The sequence below is a fragment of the Pyxicephalus adspersus genome, chromosome 4 (genome assembly GCF_032062135.1).
Source record: "Pyxicephalus adspersus chromosome 4, UCB_Pads_2.0, whole genome shotgun sequence".
NCBI lineage: Eukaryota > Metazoa > Chordata > Amphibia > Anura > Pyxicephalidae > Pyxicephalus > Pyxicephalus adspersus.
In genome coordinates, this window is record NC_092861.1 from 87,043,177 (window position 1) to 87,068,916 (window position 25,740).

Here is a 25,740-nt window from a genome sequence, read left to right on the forward strand (position 1 = left end):
AAGTTGCTGGCCCTTATGGTGCTTCCTGTTTCCTGGGCAAATGGCAGTCCCCACAAATTCCATGCGGCCAGTTGCTGCACAAGCTCACTCAGCATTTTCCAATTCTCTGCTGCAGCCCGACAGACTTCCACCAATTGTACCACCAACACACGGTTAATCTCTTGCTGCATTTGCACCATGTGTGCATTTGCTTGCCTCTGCTTTTCCATGTCCCATTGCCCTTTTTCTGACCTTTTCTACCCTTTTTAGGGACACTTTGTTACAATATATATATATATATATATATATATATAGACATATACATACATACATACACACACACACATATACACACACTTGATTTATACAAGGTTGCTTGTTGTACAATGACAACTATGAAAGAGATTGCTTATGCATGTTTGACATATTTTATGAGGCTTCACACCAACGATATTATATAATAATATACTGGCACAGTGAGTCGTTGAAAAAGTAAACATGCAGTCAAAAAACAGTGTAAGGATGCCTAGGAATCTAATTTGTCTTCTCTTGTGGGACAGTTTCTTTGAGGTAATGATGTGCATGCATTTTTATTATTCATGTATGTTTTAGAACAGAGTGACAGGATGAAAGAAATCCGATAAAGGGAGCAGAAAACATGTGAAGAAAGAAACTGGAAAGTTGATAGTGAAGCACAAGTCAGTAGAATGCTAATCAGCTGAAGACAGAACAAAGCTACATTATGTTACTACAGGGAAGCCAATAATTGCAGTTTTTTAAAGAAAAAAAATGTAATATTGATCTATATATTGAACCAATGTATGCAAGAACTTTCCTAAAGCATTTTTGTGAAATCTAAAAAAGAAAGGAATGTGAAAATGTACTACATAATTTGTTGTAACAGAAAGCCAGGAAAGAAATGGCAAATTTTGGACCCCAATCTATACTATTCAGTAAGAGAATGCCACTGTTGTTTTTCATGTAATATGTGCACATGAAAGGTAAATTTTCTGCTACAGGGTTGGTTTTAGTGTTAGGAATTAGTTTAAAGATTAAGTTAGTGCAAACTTCAAGGTTTGTTAGGGTTAAGGTTTAATAGTAAGATGTTAACTTTTATGCTAGGTTTTGAAGATTTTAGGTGTTTAGGTTAAGTTTAGGATCAGATTAACCCTGGGAAAAAAGATGTAACATTTATATTTTAATATGAAATATATATAAGAAAAGTGGCTTATTGATCCTTGAATGTAAGGGTTACATTAGCTTTTTTTCTGGCTAAAAAATTGCATAAATAACAGAACTTACTGATAACCTTTAATAACAAAATGCAGCATACTACTGAACTGGAAACAAAAACAGTGTTATCTTTTTTTTCTATTACCTTTTAACAATATTATATGATGATATTTATGGGATATATGTATGATCAAAGGCAAACATATTTGTTCTTCTTGGGTGACAACTGTAGCTTCCTACACAGATACAGTTTAAGCGACCATCTGTGACCTCTTTATCTTTAATAAATTGAATACATGTATATATTTTTGTAAAAAGCAAGGTCTACACAAAGATTTTGTGCATTGTTTCTGGAGACTGGCACTTGTAAAGAGAATGCAACCAGCTAGCTGTAGGCTACCCTAGCCAATCCCAATAGATATTATTAAAATAGGAAACACTTGACGTGCCAGTTGTGACTTTGATGTAAGCAACACAGACACCCTAGTTGTGTTCCTGTGAACATCAAGCTGTAAATTGCCTCAATTAGGAGAAGCTAGCTCAGGATTAGGTGGTTTGCTCATCCTTTTTATATTATCACTTATTTATATTATTTTTCATTATACATAATTAGACTTTGCATGATATTGCTCTATAAGGTTTTAAACTCAATAGTATTTGATTATGACCATGACCTTGAAATCATGATTTGCTAATGCTATTACTTAGTGACGTGACTATAGGCTTTGCAAAATGCTGTGATGGTGTTTTTTCATGTAAACATGCATTTCTATCCTTTTGCAGGTTTTCCAGATTGCGTATGTTATTGTTAAAGCCGCAAACTCCCCAAGACCTGGAAACTGGATTTTAGAGCGATCTCTTGATGGTATCACTTACAAGCCGTGGCAGTATTATGCTATCACCGACAGCGAGTGTTTAACCCGGTATAACATCAACCCACGAGTTGGTACACCTTCTTACACAAAGGATGATGAAGTCATCTGCACATCTTATTATTCAAAGATTCATCCACTTGAAAATGGAGAGGTAAATTGTGCAATGAAGCAAATGCAAAGACTCTGACAGCACCAAAAGCTGCCTTTACTGTACTCTAACTGACAGGTTTTATTTCCCTGACAGCGGCACACTACGGGTTGACAGTGCTCTCTGATTGCCTGTAACATAGCAGAGGAGGGGGCTGAATAGGAAAACACATTTACATTTCCACAGAGTAATGTTCCTGCACAAAGAAGACAGACAGAGCAGCGAAGGTGACACAGTGATGAGCCCACAAGTTCAAGTTGAGAAAAAGAAAATTCATTACATTATGCAACACATGCCAAAATTGACAGCAATGTTTTGTGACTGTTTAACAGGCTTTCATTATCTCAGATAATTTTAAAACAAAATATGAATGCACATTATTTATCAGCATTGAAAATATACATACAAAAATTGTAACAATATTTCATTTATATCAGAAATACAGTTATTTAAAACACCAGAACTGTCACCTAGAAAGTTACAAACTTTCACATGTTGGCAGTGGTAGCCCATTGGAAGGTAAACCAAAAACACAGTGCAATGGATGCCAGAGGGCATACATGTCCATATATTCTTAGTAAGGGCATATTTTTTGGTTTAATACATCTGTAATTGATCTTCTAATACCTGACACCAGTGGATATTTCTTGTAAGGTAGGCATTTAGGTACAACAGTGCTTCTGGTCCAGAGAATAAATAGAGACCTTAATCAGATCACCTGAAAGACTTTTAGGAACAGAATATTTCGTAATACATATTAAACAGCAGCACTTCCACTACAATAAAAAATGTCCAGTTCTCGTAAAACAGTACATTTGTGAAAAATCTTCACAACTTTGAGCAAACAACAAAGAAAAAATATCGCTCAGAACCTCCACAGTTTTAAAGAGACTATAAGGGTTTTATGGATTTACAGTATGATTAACATTCAAGAAAACACAAAAACATTTTCCAACACAGATATTTATCCCAAATTTCCATCCCCAAAGGTTCCCATGCATGGTTTCCTTAAAATTGTGCTTTCCCCTTAACTTTTACTTACAACAAAAATTAACATTCTTTTTATGTTCAATAAATTAAGCATTCGAATTGCAAAGTCTTCAGCGTAAGTTAGTGAAATTTGGAAATAAGATTTTTTTACAGTAAAAGCAATGTCACAACAATTGCCTGCTTACCCCTAATTGTAATTAACTTTTCTGTTCAGCTCCACAGACATTGGAGAGGAGGGGTGCTCAACATTATAAAGAAACAAATGCTGATAGTGGCTATGTGGATTGTGCAGCAACCAATTGCGCAGGTTATATTAGTTGTTGCATTAAACTAGCAAAAATGCTGACTGCAGAATGCAGTATTGTTTTGTTATGAAAAGTATGTCCATATAGGATACTTTTTTTTCCTGATGCTGTCTTTAGTTTTTGGTGCTTTTAATAGACACATGACCAATGCGCTACTTGAAACAGTAAAGCAGTTAATGTTTTATGTAATTCATTGGAACAGGCGTAATGATATAATAATGTACTATAAAACTTTGGTTTTGAAACACAGAAACTCACCGACTGAATCTACCATTTCAAAAATGCCAAGATCCAGATAGAGGTCATATGGCATCTTTTCACTATAATAGTTTTATAGTGACTTTTATCACACAAAACTCATAGCCCTAGTATTACAAAATCTATGTAACAGGACTGCCATAAAACAGAGCAGATGGAATGAAGTAAAAAAGCAATATTATGTAATATTTCCTGTGTGTAATCCCAGCTCAGTCTCTGCAACACAGTGGTGACATATTGGCATGGTACCAGAACAATAATACTTCAATACCAGATGGGAAGCCCAATCTGTTAACACATAGGTAATTTTGGTGCCGTGATAGTGCCACAGCAACAGGAGCACAGAAAACATGATATAGACATTTACAGGCAAGAATATTTCCCTCTGAAATTCTCAGAAAAATAATTCACCCGACAATTAGTATAATCTGTGTTTAAATGCATATTTAAAGTCTTTCATAGTGTTCTAATGCCTAATAAAGCAAAATATGTTTTTTATTTATGGACCCCATATGAACACAAAAATAATTTATACATTCAGTTCATGACAATGAATGCATTATGGTTTATTGGAGCTGGTTTGTCATAACTTATTATTTACGTATTTTATTATTCTTTTATTTCATTACCGCTGGAACTTTTATTCTTCAGTGTGTCTTTAGGGACTGGTTTGATCAAAAATTACTCCTAAAATATATGTGCAAATGGATTTTTTTGCTTTAGAGTTTAGAGTGGGGAACTATTGGAACTTCCGTTGGGGTTTTACTGATAGTAGTTAAAGGCTATCAGTCAGGTTCTGGTGATTTCCACACCAACGACCCATGACTTCAAACAGAAATAATGTCTTCTTTGGGTACACAGGGGGATAATAAACTATAGACCAGCCTTTCTCAACTATTTTAGCATGGGGGGGGGGGCTCCTAAATTTCAGAGAGAAGAATCTCACCCTTACAAACAGCCAAAAAGGTAATTGGTGTCAGTTAAAGTGACCTGAGAACCTGGGACCTGTGAACCCCTACCAACCTCTGGAGGAAGCCTTCAAGCTAGATGTCATTCATAAATGTTATCCCCTAAAATAACCTTGAAGTCAAACAATATTAAGAGTACTACTGAAAATGCACAGTACAAATTGTTATTCAGAATAGATAATTGGTTTGTGTAGCTGGAAATGCATGTAAATCACCATCATGCTATATTATTGCATTTTTTTGTAATTCAGTTTCATGGTAAACAGCTTACATGATGCTGAATAAAAAGGCATTTGCTTTGAAGTAGACCCGTAGGTAAGGAACCTTTAGGGAAACAATCTTGTGCTGGTCTAGTCAGAAACACCAGATGGAGTCATTTTTAACACTGTGTAAAAAATGCTGAGAGCTATTTCCATTTGTCATTCCTACATGCATATGTAGCATAAGGGTGACACAGGCAAGTACAGTGATAATGTTGAACTGAGGTCCCATTAAGAAAGGAGCTGAAGGGTATAGTTGTCAATGACACAACAATATTTGCTAAACAGTTCATTAGGCTGACATTTCCCAAAACTCTTTGGGGAGTGAAAGTTAGGAAGAGTGTGACAAGAGCAGTCCATGACATTTCACCAGAAATTTAAAACATGGCATTTGAAGCAAATCTGTACTCATTAACAATACCCTAGAAACAAGTGCATGTTTTTTCTTTTAATTTACAGAAATAGTCAGATGTCTATTAGTTGTGATGTTAAAAAAATATAGGATGTTTACTTTTTGGAAGGAGATTTATGTAATTAGCTAATGCTCCATGAAACAATAAGATGTCTGTATGACATACTTCACTGTACACAATGAACAGCAAATGGGTCAAACAGGAAAATGAAGACAGTAAGATAAAGCTCATAAAATCTGTTACATATATTTATAATCTTTTCAGCCCATATTTTATTAAAATCTGTGCAGATAACTTGTAATTGTTTGGGTTTCCAGTCTTGTATGAATCTATGTTTATATTGAAGGGTGTTGTTTAATAAGAGGTAGAATTTAGCTTGTGTTCTGTGCACTTAAACAACAAATTTGGTTGGCCAGTTAATATGAATTTAGGCAATCTAACATTAAGCACACCGACAATGTAAGAAATTATTTTTGGTGGATGCCAAAGAAAAAGCTGAACTAAATGATCAATAAACAATAATATTATAAATATATGGTATAGATATATGGCTCTTTAACATTGAGTAAAACCACTGGAAATATATCACTTTATTTAATATTTTTTTTACTTTAAATAGATTCACACTTCTCTAATTAATGGAAGACCAAGTGCTGAGGATCCTACACCAACACTCTTGGAATTTACATCTGCTCGCTACATTCGACTGAGTTTACAAAGAATCCGGACACTAAATGCTGATTTAATGATGTTGGCTCACAGTGATCCAAGAGATATAGATCCTATAGTTACAAGAAGGGTAAGTGACCCTTAAATGATATAATGTTTTTTTTTTTCTTTTAATCTGTTAAAAGTTTAGACATTTGATTTCAATAGCTTACATTACCTGACTCATTTGAGTTCCAAATGTATGTCAGAGACAGGAGAACAAAGACTATAGACACTTACCTCTAAACTGCATCCTTGCTTACCTCTTCACTTGTAGATGGAACAATAAGCATTCAACCATACACAATGAGGCTGATTTATTAAAACTTTCCAAGGATGGAGAAGATACACTTTCACTAGTGAAGCTGGGTGATCCAGCAAACCTGGAATAGATTTCTTTAATGTCATTTGCTATTTTCTAGAGCGCTTACCTGATCCGCCGGCGTCCCGCGCCATCCATTGCCGTGATCTCTGTCTTCTTCTTCCTCCGGCCGGGTTCTGCACATGATGAGTACCGGGGAGTTCCCGGTGACGTCGGTGCGTGTGTATATTGCGGGCGGGGCGGGGCGGGGCAGGAAAATAACTGTATTGAATGCAATACATTGGATTTATACGTGTAAAAGCAGTAAATTGTTTTCAAGAACATTTATTTTACAGTATATATATTAGTATGAATATATTGTGTATTTTTTTTTTAAATTTAAAAAAATGTTAAATTTTTTTTTTTTTAATATATAGATTGTTTAATTTATTCAAATTATTGTTTTTACATGATTTTGTGTTTCAAACTTTAATATACTCATACTATTATATTGCACTGTAAAATAAATTTTCATGAAAAACAATGTACCGCTTTTAGACATATAAAACCGGTGTTATGCAAGCGGGTGTGGACCCACTGTGCCACTGACCGGGTATACTCCAGAGGGGCGTGACTAAGCAGCTACCAGGTCTTCGCTAGAGCCTCTGATGGTGAGGATAGGCTTGGGCTGCGGGGTAGCTGCCAGGTGCCACTCCAGAGCAATCCCCAGGCCAGTGGCAGCTGACCACAGGAGTCAGGAAGCAAGGATACAGGACCAGGGCCAGGCGGCAAACAGGCGAAGTCCAGAAGCGTAGTCCGAGGTCAGGGTCAGGCAGCAAACAAGCAAGGTCCAAAAATGTAGCAAGGTCCGGTACACAGGAAAGCAGTCAGATGAATCACTAAACACAGGGTAATGCTGGTAAGCCAGAGATTGCTCAGGCAACTTCCTGTAATAGGAGGTGCCTTTAAATCCCTGCAGGACATCAGCCATAGGCTGTGGAAAACAGAGGGCGTGTGTGTGTTACCTCAGAGACACACCCACGCCAGCTCACAAACAGAGCAAGTCTCAGCATGGAGGAAACACTGATATGGAACATAGGTAGTGTTACCTGAGAGATAGAACCCGGCGCCCATGCCTGCGATTAGGAGCAGCGGCGCCGGCACGACCTGCAGTGCTAACAACCGGAAAGAAATGATGCGCTAGGAAGGTTAAAGTGAACAGTATTTCACTCACGTAGTTTATACAGTGTATCTTCTCCAGGCTTGGAAAGCTTTAATAAATCAGGCCCTTTATGAGAATAAACCTATGTTTTAAAATGTTCCTGGTATCAGAAGTGATATGGAAACCTAATATGTTTTGGACTATTTTGAAAATACATTTAACAAATTCACCTAAAGTTAAACTACACTGTATAATAAAGGGAATTCTCTGCTTTTATTTACTATGCCTAATAATGCTACAAATCCTCAATCTATATATTATCTCATATTTACATAGCGTTGATATATTACGCAGCACTTTATAAAGTCTAAAGTCATGTCACTAACTGCTCCTCAGAGGGGTCCACAATCTAATGTCCTATGTACCCACAGTGACATGTCATTCACAAAGTTTAATACCAATTTTTGGAGATTAAATTACCTGATATGCAACCACAGAGAAAACATACAAACTCCATGTTGCAGAAGCAAGAATACTAGCAACTTAGCTACCATGCCATCAAGTTCCTGTTCTCAATAAGTTACTCAGCCATTATGTGTGATGCATTATCTTATAAGGTTTACATGTAGTTGGAAGTCTGTTGACTTGAATTACTTAGTTCTCAGGTATACTTAATTTAACTGATCTGAAAGGCAGATCTTTACTAAAGTCAGGAATTTTTATAAAGTGAGATGGACAACATCCCAATCATTAATTAGTCACTTTCTTATCCATTTGCATAGACACCCTTAGTCCTCATAAGGCACAGTTGAGCTGCAGCTAGTGAACCATGGTGTCCAAATGCCTCTAGCCAGTTTATTATGTGACCCAAGCTGAAGATCTGCCATATTGTTGCCATATTGTCTGTGGCCCTGAAGTACCCCCTTAGAGGTGGCAATGTTTGGCAGAGGATAAACATTACTACTGAAGCAACTACTGTATTACTGTAACAAATAAAATTAGAATTACAAAATTAAAATGCATTGCCTATAAATATACTAGGCCCCCAGAAATTGGGCTGTATAGACAGGCTCTTGTATTTCTAATTAATTTACCGTAGATTGAAACACAATCGATCTTTGGCTTGGTTAAGCATTCACTGGCTCTGTGACAATACCAACAAACAAACTGATGCACAACAAACAGTTATTTGATTTAGTAACAAGCTGTCCACTTATGAGAAAAATACAAACTTTTTGTTGCAGCATACTTCTTGAGCTCTATCCTCTTTTCATCTCAGAAACGAACTTCTGTGTCCTACAACCCCACAGTTTAATTTCATCACCTGTCTTTCCACTTTGCACAGGTGCCCTGGACTTTGGTCTCTTTGGCCAGGGAATGCAGTCAGTCTATAGACACTTACATTGCTACATGCACGTTTTACCAAAGTTTAAGTAAACCTATCAGAACCTAATTTTTTCTGCTACTTGTCCCATTTTGACCATAGGTCTTTTGCTGGTATACCACCTGATGAAATATTTACAAATGAAATAAACATATTTTCATATATATATATATATATATTTATATATATATATAATATATATTTTAATATTTCTATTGTTTCAACAAAAATTAACAAAAAGGAAGAAAATATTTAATTATGGTTTATTATAAACTATATGTATATTATAATTTAAAAAAATGTTATTTAATATAAAAAACAAACTTTTATGGGCTATTTTAAAAGTGTGTTATACTAAATTATTTCAATATCAAGCTGCTCTAGAAAGCAAGGATTTCTGTACACAGCATCTTCCTATTGATTGTTATTTGGGCTGTGAAATTGATAGTTGGTCTAAGAAAGAGTCCTTAGAGTATACATACCATCAATTGTCCTTAAGCAGTTAAAAACACATCACAAAAGTAAAATGATAAATTTTAAGATGTTAGGGCTTATTTTTACAATGGCCTGCATGATTTTCTGAGAGATAGATTCTAATTAGTTGTGATGAGAATGATAACCTCAGTTGTTTTACATTTGTAAATGTATTTAGTGTTCAAAGGAGGACAGAAAAGGGTGCATACACATATACCAAACTATAACTATAAAAAAGGAACACTTATGGCTGCACCTAAATAATAATTTCTGAAGTTTTAAAGTCATTTTTTTAAATAAAATAAATAAAATTTTTTAAATTTAAATAAAAAAACATAGTAGACATTTTTTATAGTATGCTAGTACTGGAACTTGTGTGCCTTTTTTAAAAATACCAAAAGGTATACCAGTTCTGTATGAAAATATATCACTGTGCAACTAGATTCTGCTGATTTGTTTGATGTTGCATTGGGCATTAAGTTTAGAGATTACACTTCTGTCTTTGTTGAAGGTTTGTGTATTTATCACAGTTCTGTTTGATGTGAATGAGGAGCAAATAAAGGGCAGGCAGAAGAAATGATAATAAATCAGTCTGCAGGAATTGAATCAGTGATCCACATTACTGATGGAATGTATTGATACTGCATCCAACCTTCCAAAGCCCCCACTTAAGTGGGTCATTTCAATTTATCTTCTTCTACATGGATTGTTTGCTAGTATCTCTCTTCAATCTTTTCCATTTTTGTAGGTGTGTGCATAGAAATATTTCAGTTTTTTTCAGCTAGGAAATAGTAGAGTATTAGAGTATAGAGTATTAGCTATAAGAGTAGATAAACACATACATCTGTCATGAAGCAAATACCTTGTATGGTGGCTTTCTTTTGACAATGCATTGTACCTGGCTGTTATGCTATCCTACTCTTGCTATAAACAAGTATGCAAATCAGACAAATGGTAAAATGCTTATGTGCATTCTTTTCTAACTTAGTGTTGAACCAAGCAATTAGAAGTTGAGTTAAACAATGGCAACTTCCATATTTCTACTTGAGACACGTTTTCTATAAAAAGTATTTCTAGTTTTCTGAACTGTTTGGAAACAGCTCACACCTTATTGATATATTTTGACATATGTCATATAGGCAGGATGAGGTACTGCTGCTGCTGGAAAACCTAGCCATCATCCATTTATTTCCACATTGTAGCAGCACAGCATTGCCCAGCTGCTAATACATTTAAAGAGGAACAATATTCACTGAATGAGGAACATATACATGTCTAAATTTCAACACTTCAGTTTCTAAATGAATAAAGTTTTCCTCCCAGGGAATTCTCTTCTACCTTCTTCTGCAAAATGATGATCTTCAGCCATCTTTATTGCTCGTGCCGGGGGTGACAAAACTCCTGAGCAGGTGCGCAGTGGTTCATTCTAAGCACACTCAAGGGAAGCTGGGATGGTTTTCCTGCCAACAAAAGCTGTTGCTGTGTATGCGCAGCTCAGCCTTTTCACATATTCTCAGCCCAAATCAGGCATTTAAAAGGTGTTACTTAAAAAGGGACACCACCTGTCCCTTTCTGCAATAAACACCTGCCTGATCCTTTGTGTTGTAAAGCACAAAAATTGTCAAGGCACTAGTTGATACCTGTTTCATTCAAGGTTGAGTTTAAGGTACCCTGTTCATTTATATCATCCTAGTACACAGACATGACTTCATGGACCATGTTCATGGTGCATCTTTAAACATATGCTATGTGGATTGGAATCTGGCCATTTGGTGTTACTAGATTAGCAATCTTTAGTATTAGTTGACTTGTATCAAAATGTTTGCTCATATCTACCCATATAATTTTACAGTTGTGACTAGCATGTCTCAAAAAATCTAAATGATAAGAACACAAAATAAAATGCTATTATTAGTTCAGTGGTTATTGCATGTTTATTACATATGAAGCCACGAGAGCTCAAGGCAGATCCAGTGCATTATTTACCACCCACAAGCCTTTTCATTTTACCCAGTTTTATATAGATAGACTATGCATGTATGTTTATGGTAGTGGGTGGGAGGAGGTTACCTGGCCCTTCAACTTTTACCCTTCAACTTTTACAGAATTAAAACCACAAATAGTTACCATTTTCCATAAGTTCCAAAGTTGCTAGTCTTAAAATTTTCTTTAACTGTAACTTAAAGATATCCAGAAATTTTTAACCATGCATTTTATTTCCAACATTTAGTAATTGGATATAATATTTTAAAGAAAATAAGAGAATTAGATAAACTAACAGTATATTTTCAGAGACTTATACAATAACAACTTTCGGTGTTCCTTGTTTGTATCATTGCAAAATGCAGTGTATCTGCCCACACTAGTACATTTTAAACAGACTGTTAGAGACTGTGAGATGTTATGGGTAGGTGGTGGAAAAATAAAATCATTGGCCATGCCAGTAATAAAAGGAACATCTATTCGAGTTCAATTATAAAAGGTATTATTTTAATTTGTAGATTTACTAAATATGTATACATGTAGCTCTGGACAGACCCTTGCTTTATAGTCTACAGACCACATTCCAATATTTATTACTATATATTGCCAAGCCTTAATGGAAAGCTTAATGTTAGATTAAACAATCCTGCAACATATGATGTTTACTAACCGGTTATCTTGTTTTTGTTTCCCAGTATTTCTATTCCATAAAAGATATTTCTGTGGGTGGTATGTGCATCTGCTATGGTCATGCAAGAGCTTGCCCATGGGATCCAAGAACTAATGTGAGTATTTTTTTCTTAATCTTTTAACTCCAAATTGGTATATATGAATGTGAATGCAAATAAAGACCATACTGATGTTTACGTGTTTTGGAACCTTTTTTTCTGCCTCCTAATTTCATCAATTTCCTTTCATTGTTTTTATATAACTTTTCCTGTGGTCTTTATTCAGAAGGCCTAGGACTCTGTTCATCTATGTGTTATCATGCATTTGACTGTACCTTTCTTGCATTTGCAGTTTATTAGACAAGTCAGTTAAAATAGAGGCTTTCACAGGCAAAATGCAAAACACATTAATGCACTTCAAAACAATTAAAATTAAATCCACTCAGTGTTTTGATTCTTCTCTCTTCTGTGTTGCAGAAGAAATTACTAAATGATGCAAACTTTCTGATTTTACTTGATGGAAAATGTCCTTGTTTGACAAGCACCTCCAAAAAGTAAAAATAACTACTGATACCCCTTATGAGTATCGTTTGAAAACAAGGAGGATCTATATTGTTAGCAGCCTTATTTTTTTTATGTTCCCTGCGACTAGATCTACATTGAGTTCTCCATGTTTCCATCCACAACACAAAAATATACTGGTAACACCTGTCTTATACCTGAAACAGCTATCACAAAGATAGCCAATATCCTCACAGGGGAATTTTTCCTTGTAAATACTTCCTTTGCTTCTCCTTTTGACACTGTCAGTCATCCTCTTTCACACCAGACCCTGTTATCTATCTACATTGGTGGCACTGTTCTCTCCAGCTTTTTTACCCAACCGCTCATTTAAAATCACCTATAATGGCAACTTTTCTTCTCCCACACCTCTCCCTGTTGGTGTTTTTCTTGGCACAGTCTTTGGACCTGTTCTGTTCATTCTTTACACCTGTCTCCTTGGCAAACTTTTCTACTCCTTCAACCTACAATACCATTTGAATGAGGATGAGACCAAGCCCACTTGTCCACTCCTGACTCCTTTCTCCTTTTATCTTGAATAACATTTTATGCTGCCTATTTGTTGTCATATCGTGGATGGTAACAAGTACCTTAAACTCAACCTTGATTAAAATAATTCATCATCTTCTCATATATTCTTATCCTAACATCACTATAACTGTAAATACCCCTGTCATTTCCCTCACTCACAAACAGACTATTTTGGTGTCAAATTTTACTCTGCACTATCCTTCACTTTCCATTGACAACATTTTTGGGTCCCGCTACCAAAGACCACCAAAGATCTACTACACAGTCCCATTATGTCTCACCTCAACTTCTGCAACATTTTCTTACTCCACTAATTAGACTCTTGCTTCTACAATCTATCACTAATGCTGTAACTAGATTTATCTATACTTCCCACTACTCCTCATTATGTCTGCAGATCTCTTCTTTGGCTTCAAATGGCTTTTATTTAAAAAAATGGAGCAGTATGACATTATTTTCTATACATAAAAGTTCATTTAATGTGATTTCAATGTTTGTAGGAATAACTTTGGCTTTTATTTTATATGCTGATAGAAGGAGGTACTTTTTTAAATAATCTAACTAGTAATGTAGTAAGATCTTTAAAAACATATTCAATTGGCTGTATTTTTATATTGTTGTTTGGGTTACTGAGAAAAAAAATCAATTTGCCAAATTTCAAATATTACTAAAGGCTTGTTTACAAGAAAAATGTTTTGCTTTGGACTTAATGACCCTTACTTTGTAAAATTATTCTGTACTTACTAAAGTACATCCAGTCAATTAAGGAATTTTGAACAGTATCATTATAAGTAACTTTAAAGTTATGCAATTCCAGCAGTGTTTATTATGTTTAATATATTTAACCTGACTCACCCCATGTTTCTTTTCATTGTGTATTTATTTTTACGTATGGCACACTGTGCACAGACTGATTCACAATGCAGTCATGGATACATGAGTTTGTAGATAGGAATGAGAATGTAATTATGTAAGCTTTTTAAGCTTTAATAGTCACCTGAACACTTCCAGTGATATTTTATGTGTAAATGACAGCTTTAATATGCTGGAAAATGTTAATTAGTAGCTTACAATAGCATGTGTTTTGTGATGTTATTTTTAATATTAATTACGATTCCAGTTGACGGTATACAGTTAACACTTTGCATCTTACAATTCCCATCATTTGACTTTGGCAAATTATTTTGGACTTATATTATAAGTTTTGCATTTTTTGAAATACTGAATTTTTAAAATATATAAGATTAACAACCATTGTTAAAGTATATAAAAAATGTTTTGTGCTTAGGACTTCCATGGATTCAAACCACACCTGCATGTTTAAGGTCAACATGGATTTATGGGGAAATTGGACCTAATTTTTAGGACAAACTCCCTTCATAATTCTCTTCTTTGCCTCTCAGCTGTTGTCTGAGAGTAGCTTTAAAAGTGAAGAGGGGTCAGAGCAATCATAGTGGTAGTGATTAAAAAACTGTGGCAAGAAACCACAAGGGAATCTGACAATAACTAAAAAGGAGAAAATATTTTCATCTAGAAATGTTACTGTAATAGAAATTCTAGCAGTTAGGCAATTGACTAAGGGGGAGGCTTTTTTGTTTTTCATTATCCACTATCACAAACGTTCATGACACATTTTGCCTTTACAACATGGGTTAAGCTGTATGGAAATGTATAGAGAGCTATCTCCATTTCCCTCATTCCCAGTTCCAGTGATCGCACTCAATGCCCCTGATTCATCAATAAAATCCGCGCTCGCTGGAAGCGCGAAAGTACGCGCGGCCAGCGATCGCGGTTTACTGCGGTCCGGACTCGAGTGTGCGCATACACTCGCCTCACTGCCAGCCGGATTCCTGCCTTCATAATAATGAGCTCGCCAGTGTAAAGCTGCCGGAGATGCGCGGCTCCGGCCGCGAGCTTTTTCAGTTGCTGAATAGCGCGACGGCGTACGATTTCGGATCGCAAATACAAATGCGCGAGGGATAATCCGATTCTGCTTGATAAATCAGGGGCAATGCCCCTTACTTCCCTGCCTGCAGCACAAGTTATCAGCGCTCTGGCCTATGTATAGGATGATTTCACATGCATACAATTACATCATTAATATACTCACAGTTCTAGAAGTTTCAAGTGCCTTCTTATTCTATTAGAAAAATTTTGTATATTTATGCCATTAGCTTTCACCATAGCATTTTACTTGCAGTTTTAGCTTATATTCTGTTGAAATAAAATGTTTTTTCAGAAAATTCTAATATTTCAAAAGCCAAAATTTTTATTGTTTTATGTGAAATAGTTGTGTGTTAAACTAATGTAGTGGAGAGATGTTATATGTTTGACAGAAAACAAGTTGTTGGCATGTGTTTGGTCAGAAACTGACATTTATTAAGTTTAGTTTGCAGACATAAGTCACATGTAGAAAAAAATAACTGCAAAAAAAAACTGCAAAAGTTTTATTAGTTTTGCTAATAATTTTTAAATTATTATTTTGAATCATCTCAAACGAACAAAATATTCGGGAACTGTGTAAATACATATACCCAATATATATATATGTATTCAGTAATCCCTAAAAAAGTAATTAAGTGGATCTTGTAACCGACCAATGCTATATATCTTGTTGACTTCCAAAGCTATATATCTTGTTGAAAAGTTCCAAATATTATAGTTTTTCAATAAAATTTTGCATTATTTTCGGTATATATAAATGTATGCCTGCCTTCCATTTTTGCTAAATAAAACTCACCACTAAAACTTTCTTATCAAGATTGAATAGTTTTGCAACATTCATACTACACATTCATAATACAACTGTATAAAAAGTGTCATCATCATTTAACATTTGCACATGTATATTACATAGCCTACAGGGGTTTTCGGCATCTGTCAAACCTACACATAAACATTGCTTTCCCTGGTAAATAGGCTCTTTAAGAAATGGCTTTTACAAAGTCCAAAATTAAATGGTATATTTTATTTATGGATCGAAGTCCAAAAGGACATGTTGGAACTTAGCTTCAATATTGTGAACATCAATTGTTTGATTTTTACTTTCATTTTTTTTTCTAGATTTGTATACACTAGCTTTTAAAGCCAGTTTTTATCATTTTATCTTTTTTGCAAAAGTCAGTAATGGTTAATGTCTTTTTGTTTTGTCACCTGATTTAGAAATCCTCCTGTGAATGTGAGCATAATACCTGTGGGCCTAGTTGTGATCGGTGTTGTCCTGGTTTCCACCAAAAGCCTTGGAGAGCTGGAACATTTCTGACAAAGCATGAATGTGAATGTAAGTAAACTATTTAGCCCTTCGAACCACTTGTCAAATGTGTGCGTATGCCATGCAGTCTGGCACACAATGCCAAAACACAAAAAACATTTTCTATACTCTATCCTCAAGGACTTTTTTCCTACTATGGTAAGGTCTTTGCTTTCTATAAGACAGCAGATACAATCAAGCCATTCATTTTGAAGTGCTTACTATTAACAATCAAGATGTAGTCCTGAATAAGCTTAACGGACAATACCTGCAGAAATAAAAGCAAAAACATAAATAATCTTTATCTCGCTAAATAGGACCAAGTGTGCCTTAGCCTCGGTGAATCAAACTCACACACACGCTACTGCGTATATTTTACACGTAAGTCCTGCTCACAGTAACATTGAAAAAAAGCCTAGCTAACCTGGCTAGCCAAATATGTGAACCAGAACAGACGTTCAACAAATAATATACAATCAGGATATTACATTTGATTAGGAGAATACATTTACAACAGAGCAAAAGCTGTGTACCCTTTCCTATGTGCTTCTTCTTGGACCCAATTTCAACTACTTTAAAAAGTAAAACTGCTAACCAATAATATAAAACAACAATCCTGCATTTATTTCCCATGCCATTGTATCAGGAGGCTTGTAAATGGCATATGCATGAAAATTGTGGAAATAACATTGGTCCTACATTACTTTAGAGCACAGGTAAGCAAACTTTTTTGGCCACTAGGCCATTTCAGGGGTAGGCAGGAGCACACTAGGCCGGACTCTCTCTCGAGTCCCACCCTAATGACTTCGCCCCCCACCAGGAACACCCCCTGAAGGGAAATCCCTCTCCTCTGCAATGCATACAGAGGAGAGGGAATGTTCCCTATTTACCCAGGCGGCGGAAGTGTTAACGCGGGCCGCTGTAAATTGGGAAGGGAGCCACAACATGGAGGCTCAAGAACCGCATGCAGCTCTGGTGGCTTCGGCTCCGGTAGTTTGTTCTGGCTCCACCACGGGTTGCCTGCCGGGATTAGGCCAGATCGGCCAGGGGCCATTTGGTCAAAACAAACTACCGGCTGGGCTGTTTCTGGCCTAAAGGCCGGAGTATGCCGACCTCTGCTTTAGAGGATAATGATACATATCATTTATACTGAATTACAAGATAAAGCGAGGACATACATATTGTATTTAAATTTCTGCTATGATACACAGCTGGCAGTTCTCTCCTTCAGTGGGGGTGGGACCTAACATTCAAAGTGGCTCAGTGGTTAACACTCTGGCTTTTTGGGTTGGGTCCCAGGTTTGAATCTCGGCCAGGACACTATCTGCATGGAGTTTGTAGGTTCTCCCTGTGTTTGTGTGGGTTTCTTCGGGGTACTTCCTCCCACATCACAAAAACATGCAGTTAGGTAATTGGCTTCCCCCAAAAATTACCCTTAGCCTGTATTACAGACATATAACTATGATAAGGACATTAGATTAGGAGCCCCTTTGAGGGACAGCTAGTGACATGACTATGAACCTTGTACAGCGCTGCATAATATGTCGACGCAAATTATGATACTGTGTAATAATAATAACAATAATATCCAATGTGATCTCTGACTACTCTATACCATAACAGGGTTTAAAGCATTTTTACTGAATATTTGGGTTAATTGATTTATTAACTTAACCTAATGTTCTATATCCTGGCTGATTTAGTCATAGGTACAAATACAAATAGCAACACTAAACCAATTTCTGTAAGACTAGCAATCAGAGGCACCATTGCCTTACAAGACCGCATACTGCAGATATACAACTATGGTAAAATGTATTCCTGATTTCTGTCTGTAACTCTATTTTCCTGATTTTGTGACAGTTGTACAAAAATATGTTTCCTTATCCATGTTCCATTTGAAGAGATGAAAATCTGTGCAAAAGTGCCACAGGCAGAGACTTTAATCCTAGAATTGGGAAAAAAAACTATTTTCGTTTATGATCATTTCACAATTTTAAAACTCTCTTAAACAAATCAAATTATATTTTACGTTGTTGGTCCTGTTTGTTAGAGCTTAGAAAAATACCTTAGCCTGCAGTAAAATATTTTGAAGGAGGCTCAACCAATTCAATAATTTGTACTGAAATGTTTCCATGTCAGCAAGACAAAACAGCACTTGCAATAATATGAGTGTAGCAATTCTGTTTACAGTAATAAGTAACCTTTGCCACAAGAAGCATGAAAAGAAAGAAAAAACATTGTGGACTGCAGGTAAAGGGCAAAATGTGTTGCTTTGCGCTATTGTTTGCAGATTTCATGGGGAAATATATATCTTTTAAACTTGAAAGAAAACTTTGGGTGGTATACAATGCAATAATGACAGCTTTGAGAAATAGGTGCCTAGTATTAAAGTAGGACAAGTTTTACAAGGGAAGCTTGTACTTAAATCTTCTATTGTTCCCCTTGCTACAGACATGTGTTATTTTAAAAAACAAAGACAATCTTTTTCACTTTCTCAAATATATAGTTTTCTGTTTTAGAATCAGATGTATTTTCAACAATCAATTCACACATGCTCAGTTGTCTGCAAGGCAGTAGTTTTTCCTGTATGTATTAGCAAACTATGGCCATTCTAGTTACAAAAGTATTTACAAAATTCAATAACTGCACAGCAAGTTTACTGAGCTGTGAACATTTTCATTTGCATTGTCCCTATCCTGTCACAAGTAAAGCTGCCAGAATCCCAAATGCTCGGCTTGTCTTTCAAAAAACTAGTGGTAATTGGTTGAAAAAAAAGATCACTTTCACCAAAGCATGATTAGTCAGGGTGACATTTACTAGTGGTAAATTGGCTAAACAAAGACCCAAACTATTTAATGGCTAGTTGTGTCATATAAAATAATTCAAGTATGTTTTTTGGTACATCCATTGGTATTTAGGTGCTGTCCAAGTTTCCAATCTATTCAGTTTTGGAATTGTTAATAGTACTCATAAAAGTATCCTACAACATGCCTGATGTACACTGTTTACAAATTCACTGTATTTTTTTCTTTCTGGGTTAAAATGCTAGTTTGTTTATATAACCATATGCATTTCTACCCTCTTTACACATATGTTTCTTCTCTTCTGTGTTTTATCCTCATTTCAACCAGCCAATGTAAATTCAACGACCTGCAACTGTACCTGTTGCTCTGATTGCGTCTCTGCCTTGTTCTATACATTTTCTTCTTACCCTCTACCTTTCTGACATCTAGTCTTGTCCTTATTTTCTTCTTCCTCTACTTCCTTATTGGCTTGTGTTCCTGTCTTTCTGTCCCTGACCTGTATTCTTTTGTGGCTAAATATGTGATTCATTCTGTGTCATCAATCCTGGCCTGTATCCATTATGTTTTCTGTGTCCTCAAAGGCAATAGCCCATTCTGTCTATGTGCCTGATTTAACTAAGTTTTCTAAGGCTGGAGAGGATACTGTTTTATCAGTGAAGCTGGGTGATCCAGCAAACCTGGAATGGATTTTTTCAAAGTCATTCGCTATTTGCTAGCAAATGTTTTTAATCCTGGAACGGATCCATTCCAGGTTTGCTCGATCATCCAGTTTCACTGATAAAAAAGTGTATCTTCTCCAGCCTTGGAGAGCTTTAATAAATCAGGCCCTATATCTCAACCATAAGGTTGTCTTGCCACACAATTCCAACCACACCATCATTAGCTCTGGTAACACCAGTCATTTCCCGTCTTTCTATTTACTGAAAGCCATCTGCCATTAGCCATGGGCACCATGTGTTCATATTTGTTTTTACATCTCTGCTTTTGAAGTTGCTCTGCAGATGCCCCTTAACATATAACTTAAGATATATATATTGAAGAACTATCTTACCCATAATTGGTACTGCCTATACCAAACAAAAGTTGTGGTTCAGGTTTTAATGAAGACAGTTTTTCTTTGTTCTTTTCATTGTTACCTATGTCCATCCAAATAATGTCATTGTCACACAGGCAGAAGTGAAACGGATTTGTTGAAACAAAGCACATTTTGTAAAATCTGTCCAATTCTTCAGGTCATGTTGCATGAATCATACATTAGATTTGTCACTTTTTTTAATCCCTTATCTTTATTTATGTTATGCATACTTTCACATTACAATAGCAGCCCAATCAACTGCTATGAGAACCAACAGTGCATGGACAGAAAAGTACAGACAGTGCATGTCTCTAAGCTCTACCTAATAATTTACCCAGGCGGCAATGGTTTATGCAAATCAATATCGCAAAGCTATAGTACACGTTTTATGCAGTACTGGGTCTGCAATTAAAGCCAAGTAGTATACAGAAAGGTTAGTTAGCCGTTACTTGGGAATTGCACAAGTTTTTTTTTTTTTTTTGAAGAGATGAAAAAAGCGAAAACAGGCTTTTTATTCTGTATCTTGATGTAATACAGGTGTTAACCAAGGCTGGCATTTAGCTGCACAGGGCACCATTAAAATAAATAAATAGGGGAATGCTGTCAAATAAGATATCCACTTATGCTGTTATAGGTATTTGTCGCAGCTCGTCACATTTATCCAGTTTCTCAATAACAATCATGTAACACTAACACCATTCTACATACATCTTCTATGCGTTTTTTTTCAATGTTTTTTGCTATAGTACATAAAAAGTATATAGTATTGGTAGTGGTGATAAGGTGGCACTAAGATTAACATTTGTGTTTAACATTCACGCTTGAGTATTTTCTTAATAATGTTTTCTTCTGTTTTTGACTCAGAACTGGGAATGTTGAAATTAATGCATTTTCTTCAATCAATAATATACTTAATTAACCAATTATCTTAATTAACTAATTAGGAATATATTTTAAAACATACAGTATATAGGTATACACATGTCTATTTCTTCAAAAAGTGGAGTTGTCTCAGAAAGATTAGAGAATTGTGAATCATACACAAGTCTTTAAAGTTCAATAACTTTTTCTTTATATGTGATTAAAAGTTTGATTGCAATTAGAAAATGAGCAGCATTTTTAGCCAACCACATGGCTTGAAAAAGAGACATCACTCATGGAGGAACTTTTTTTATTTCCAACAAGCTTTTTTTCATGCATCAGTAAAAGAGCTATTTCACTTTAAATACATGTGTGGGATCACTATTTGCTAAACTTTCATAAATTGTGAACCTAGAAAATAATGTATTGAACAATTCTTTGAAGACATTGTTTCATCACACAATTCACTTTACTCTTAACAGCTTGCAATTGTCATGGGAAGACTGCAGAATGCTATTATGATGAAAACATAGCAAGCCAGAAGCTGAGTCTGAATATTCATGGAGAATATTTTGGAGGTGGAGTTTGTGTCAACTGCTCTGAACACACTGCTGGTATCAACTGTGAAACCTGTATAGATGGTTACTACCGGCCTCAATGGGTACAGTACATATTTTGTAATATAATTCTAATAAACATTTCATGTACATACATTGAGTTACAGCTGGTGTGGTATACCCCTCCCAATTCTAAAACATGGAATTGGAGACAGAGAAGTTAGTCTTTAGTGTTGACAAGGCAACACTATATATACTCAGTGCCGGACTGCTGCAAATATGGTAATAGAAAAGTTACTACTTGCAGTTACACAGTCTGTCCTCAACAAAGTGCAGATTTGTAAATGAGACGTACTATAGATCGCCAGCATACATTTTAACAACGCCAGGTTAAGAGGTACAGCATTCTTCTTACAGCTAACTAACCCATGCCATTTCTAATTTTTCCTATTCTTACAGAGAATTTCTGTAGGTGAATATGGTGAATGGAAAGGTGCAGAGAAAGTTTAAAAGATTTGCATTTGTGCATACTGTACCTAAGTGATTGTGAGCAGACAAACAGGTTACAGAACAGAGCAGAAAGGCTTGGTCCTACAGCTTTTAAAGAACTAAGCATTCCTTTGTCCTTTCAAGCTGTTCTAAAAAGCTAATTGCCCTTTGCCACTACTGATTTTCTTTAACTTGATTATGCTTAACAATCTGATTGTCCACTATTGTTTATGACAGACCATTGTATGGCACATACAAGTGTAAGGCCCAAGTCAACACGTGCAATAATTGTCGTTGGAAAGGATTTTTATGATCCTTTAACCCCCCCCAGCGTATTCCCAAGTCACACTCGGGGTCGATTTTAACAAAAAAACCCCACTTGCTCCTGTGCTGTCCCTCAGCATCCTGTTGGTCCCTGCAGGTCCTGGGGACACGTCCTTCCTCCTCGATCTCCAGCCGGCGAATGCAGAGACGGGGTTTTGGGGTTTCCCGGTGCCATTGGTACATTCGTTGGTGCAGGCGGGAGGATCGGCGGGAAATTCAAATAATTTTGTATTGGATTCAATGGAAAATAGCTGTATTGAGTCCAATACAAAGAAATATTCATATATTATATATATAATTATATTTTATATATATATATATATATATATATATATATATATTATACAAGCTACTGTACACTTATATTACATGTTTAAATAATTTTTAACAGATTTTTGTGTTTTGGAATTTAAATTTTAAAAATACATTTATTGAATTTATTAAATATCGACATATAACACATACCACTAAGTCCAGAAGTCGGATGTACAGTATGTAGTGTACAACCTTGCATATAGAGTGCAGGGGTCAGCATTTTATAATCTACAGCATGGTTTACAGATTACATCAGTCAGAAGAATGTAAAATAACTCTCCGTTACTTTAATGGTTAGGTAGGATAGAAAACCCAGGACTGGGGTCAGTTATAGAAAACACGTATTTTACAATGGTGGCCAGTAGCAGAAGAAATGTACCCAGCCATTAATGTCAGAGTGAAGAAAAGTGCCCCTTGAATTGTGCACCTGCCAGGAATAAATTTACAAATCAAGTCAAAATTTACTTTCGATGAAAACTTTGAAAATATAGAAAACAATTTATTTCTAAACAATTCTTGTATTGGTTTTGCCTTTACTACTTTTTGAAGTAGGGTTTTGCGCTGTTTAATTGTAACAGAAAACCCTTCCATGATGTTGTTAAAGTCCTCTTCCACTTTTTGTCCTTCATTTGGCAGTATTTATATTGTACCACTTTATGGTGTCATTTTTCAAACTACGTGAAAGCCCAATTTTGAAATCATTCCTTGTCAAGAAGATTTTTTTATGTGACCTTCCTACAATGTGCCAAATGAAAGTGGACTCCATGTCCACAATAGACACAAAACTATACTTACTTTATGTATTTTTCATTTTATAACACATTCATATTTCATTTGCTTTTACATAACCTGCTTTTTATCTAGTGTTATTACTCATCTTACTTCAAACCAGTATTGCCAATTCCTTTTCCAAATCTTTTCTTTTACTTGCATTCAGTGTAATGTATAGTGGGAAAAACTCTAAAACAGCCTTGGTGCATAACCTTAGCCTTTATTAACAATAAATTTAATCGTCCATTTAACTGGCCCTGCTTTCCTTTTGTCAAGTTTCTTCTGTAACGTGTCTCTATCTTGCTGGGTTTTAATAATTCAACATCATTTTATATCAGCAGCAAAAAGCTCAAAACTAATTTCCACTCTGTTCACCATGTCATTAATAAAACACTGCAAAGAACTGTACCGAGTACAGATCCTTATGGTCTTTTAACCAGTGCTTTACCCGTGTGCGTGTCTTTCCATATGATGACTTTTAGGAAATCCAGGCATATCACTCTGATTTCCAACACAAATCTATACTTAAATTTTATACTCATTAAACTATTTGGTATTTACAGTCTCAGATTTCTCTGTCTAATAAAAAAACAACAACAATATTCACTAAAAGTATAAGCCCAGTCAATATTTTTCTAGTTTAGAAAGGATAGGGAATAATATAACCCTCTATTAGGTTTTATTGCTTACTTTGTTTCAGGTAGGGAAATCCCTTCTCACTACCTGGTGGTAATCACTGACACCAGGACACAAAGGGCCTGATTTATAAAATCTCTCCAAGGCATGATTGCTGAATCACCCAGATTCACTGTTGGAAGTGTATCCTCTCCAGCCTTGGAGCTTTAATAAATCAGGCCGAAAGTGACATGGACATGAAGAATATAACAGTTGTCATAAAGAAATAAGTACAATAGAAGAGTGAATTATTTTATGTAAATACTTGTTCCGATTTCAACAGTCAAATGTGTGATTCCCTCACTTCTTATATTTCTAGAACAGAAAGTGACAAAACCTTTGTATGAAGTTCTACTTTGACATTACATACATAATTATTTCATCCAAACTCTTTTATACATTTAGCTGGTCTTCTCTTTCCAACTGCCAGAAATGTAATAAGCTGCACGATGTAAAATTTAAGACAAGAAAGAGGCTTCTCTTATTTTGCTCTTTTGGTATTTTACATTTACATTGAAAGCAAGGCATTTTGGTATATTAGTTTCGTAAAAAAAAAAACTTTTGGAAATGAAATGCTCTCCTGTTAACTCTGGAATATTTTACCCAGTTCAGTTCTGTGAACTACAGAATCCCACCTTCTATTATCTTAACACACTTTCAGTATTAGGGTGACAGCATTGCTCCTTTATACAGTCCAGTAAGCATTGCCATTCTAGGACAGAAGGTGTTTTACTAGCAAAATCTTTACCCTTAGATTGCAACAATATAAAAAAAACTATAGGATATATACTATAAATGCTGCAGCCAGACTTATATATATTTCCCATTCCTCCTTTTCTGCTGTCTCTCTCGTTAGTTCTCTTCATTGGCTTCCATTTCACCTTATATTTAAATTCAAGTTCCTGCCCCAAATCCCTCCACAGCTCTTGCCCCACTTACCTTTATGACCCGATAGAAAAATACTCCTCTAGCCACTCTTTTTGATCCATTAATGACCTACACTAATGACTTTCTCACTCATAACCTTGTCACACGCACGGTTCCAAGACTTTTCGAGAGCTTCCCTGACTCTCCCACATCCTTTTCAGCTTTCTCCTTCATTCTGCCCAGAGCAATAAAAACCCATTGTTTCAAAATTGCCTGCCTGTCTTCTTTGTCTTTTAAAACTCTCACAACTTACCCACCCTTCCATATCCCCCTTCGATTGTGTGCTGCTCCCTCCCCTCTTAAGCTACGTACACACGGCAGATTTTTATCGCCCGATATTTGGCATCGGCCAAATATCGGGTGAAAATCTGCCGTGTGTACAGTCGGTGTCGTCCATCGTCCGAACGACCGACCTGCCGGATCCACGGACGATGGACGACGACCGATCCTAATGAAAGAAAAGGGGGAGAGCACGCAGCAGGGTGCCG

The 25,740-nt window shown here is 35.8% G+C and overlaps 1 protein-coding gene across 1 annotated transcript in view; it reads left to right on the plus strand.

The window, feature by feature from the left end:
- LAMA2 (laminin subunit alpha 2) overlaps nucleotides 1–25,740 on the plus strand; it is a 405,950-nt gene that overhangs the window by 107,519 nt on the left and 272,691 nt on the right. The window contains exons 4-8 of the mRNA XM_072410219.1: nucleotides 1,996–2,238; nucleotides 6,049–6,228; nucleotides 12,137–12,226; nucleotides 16,364–16,481; nucleotides 21,677–21,855. Coding sequence (XP_072266320.1) covers nucleotides 1,996–2,238; nucleotides 6,049–6,228; nucleotides 12,137–12,226; nucleotides 16,364–16,481; nucleotides 21,677–21,855 — 810 coding nt within the window. The remainder of the gene's footprint in view (nucleotides 1–1,995; nucleotides 2,239–6,048; nucleotides 6,229–12,136; nucleotides 12,227–16,363; nucleotides 16,482–21,676; nucleotides 21,856–25,740) is intronic.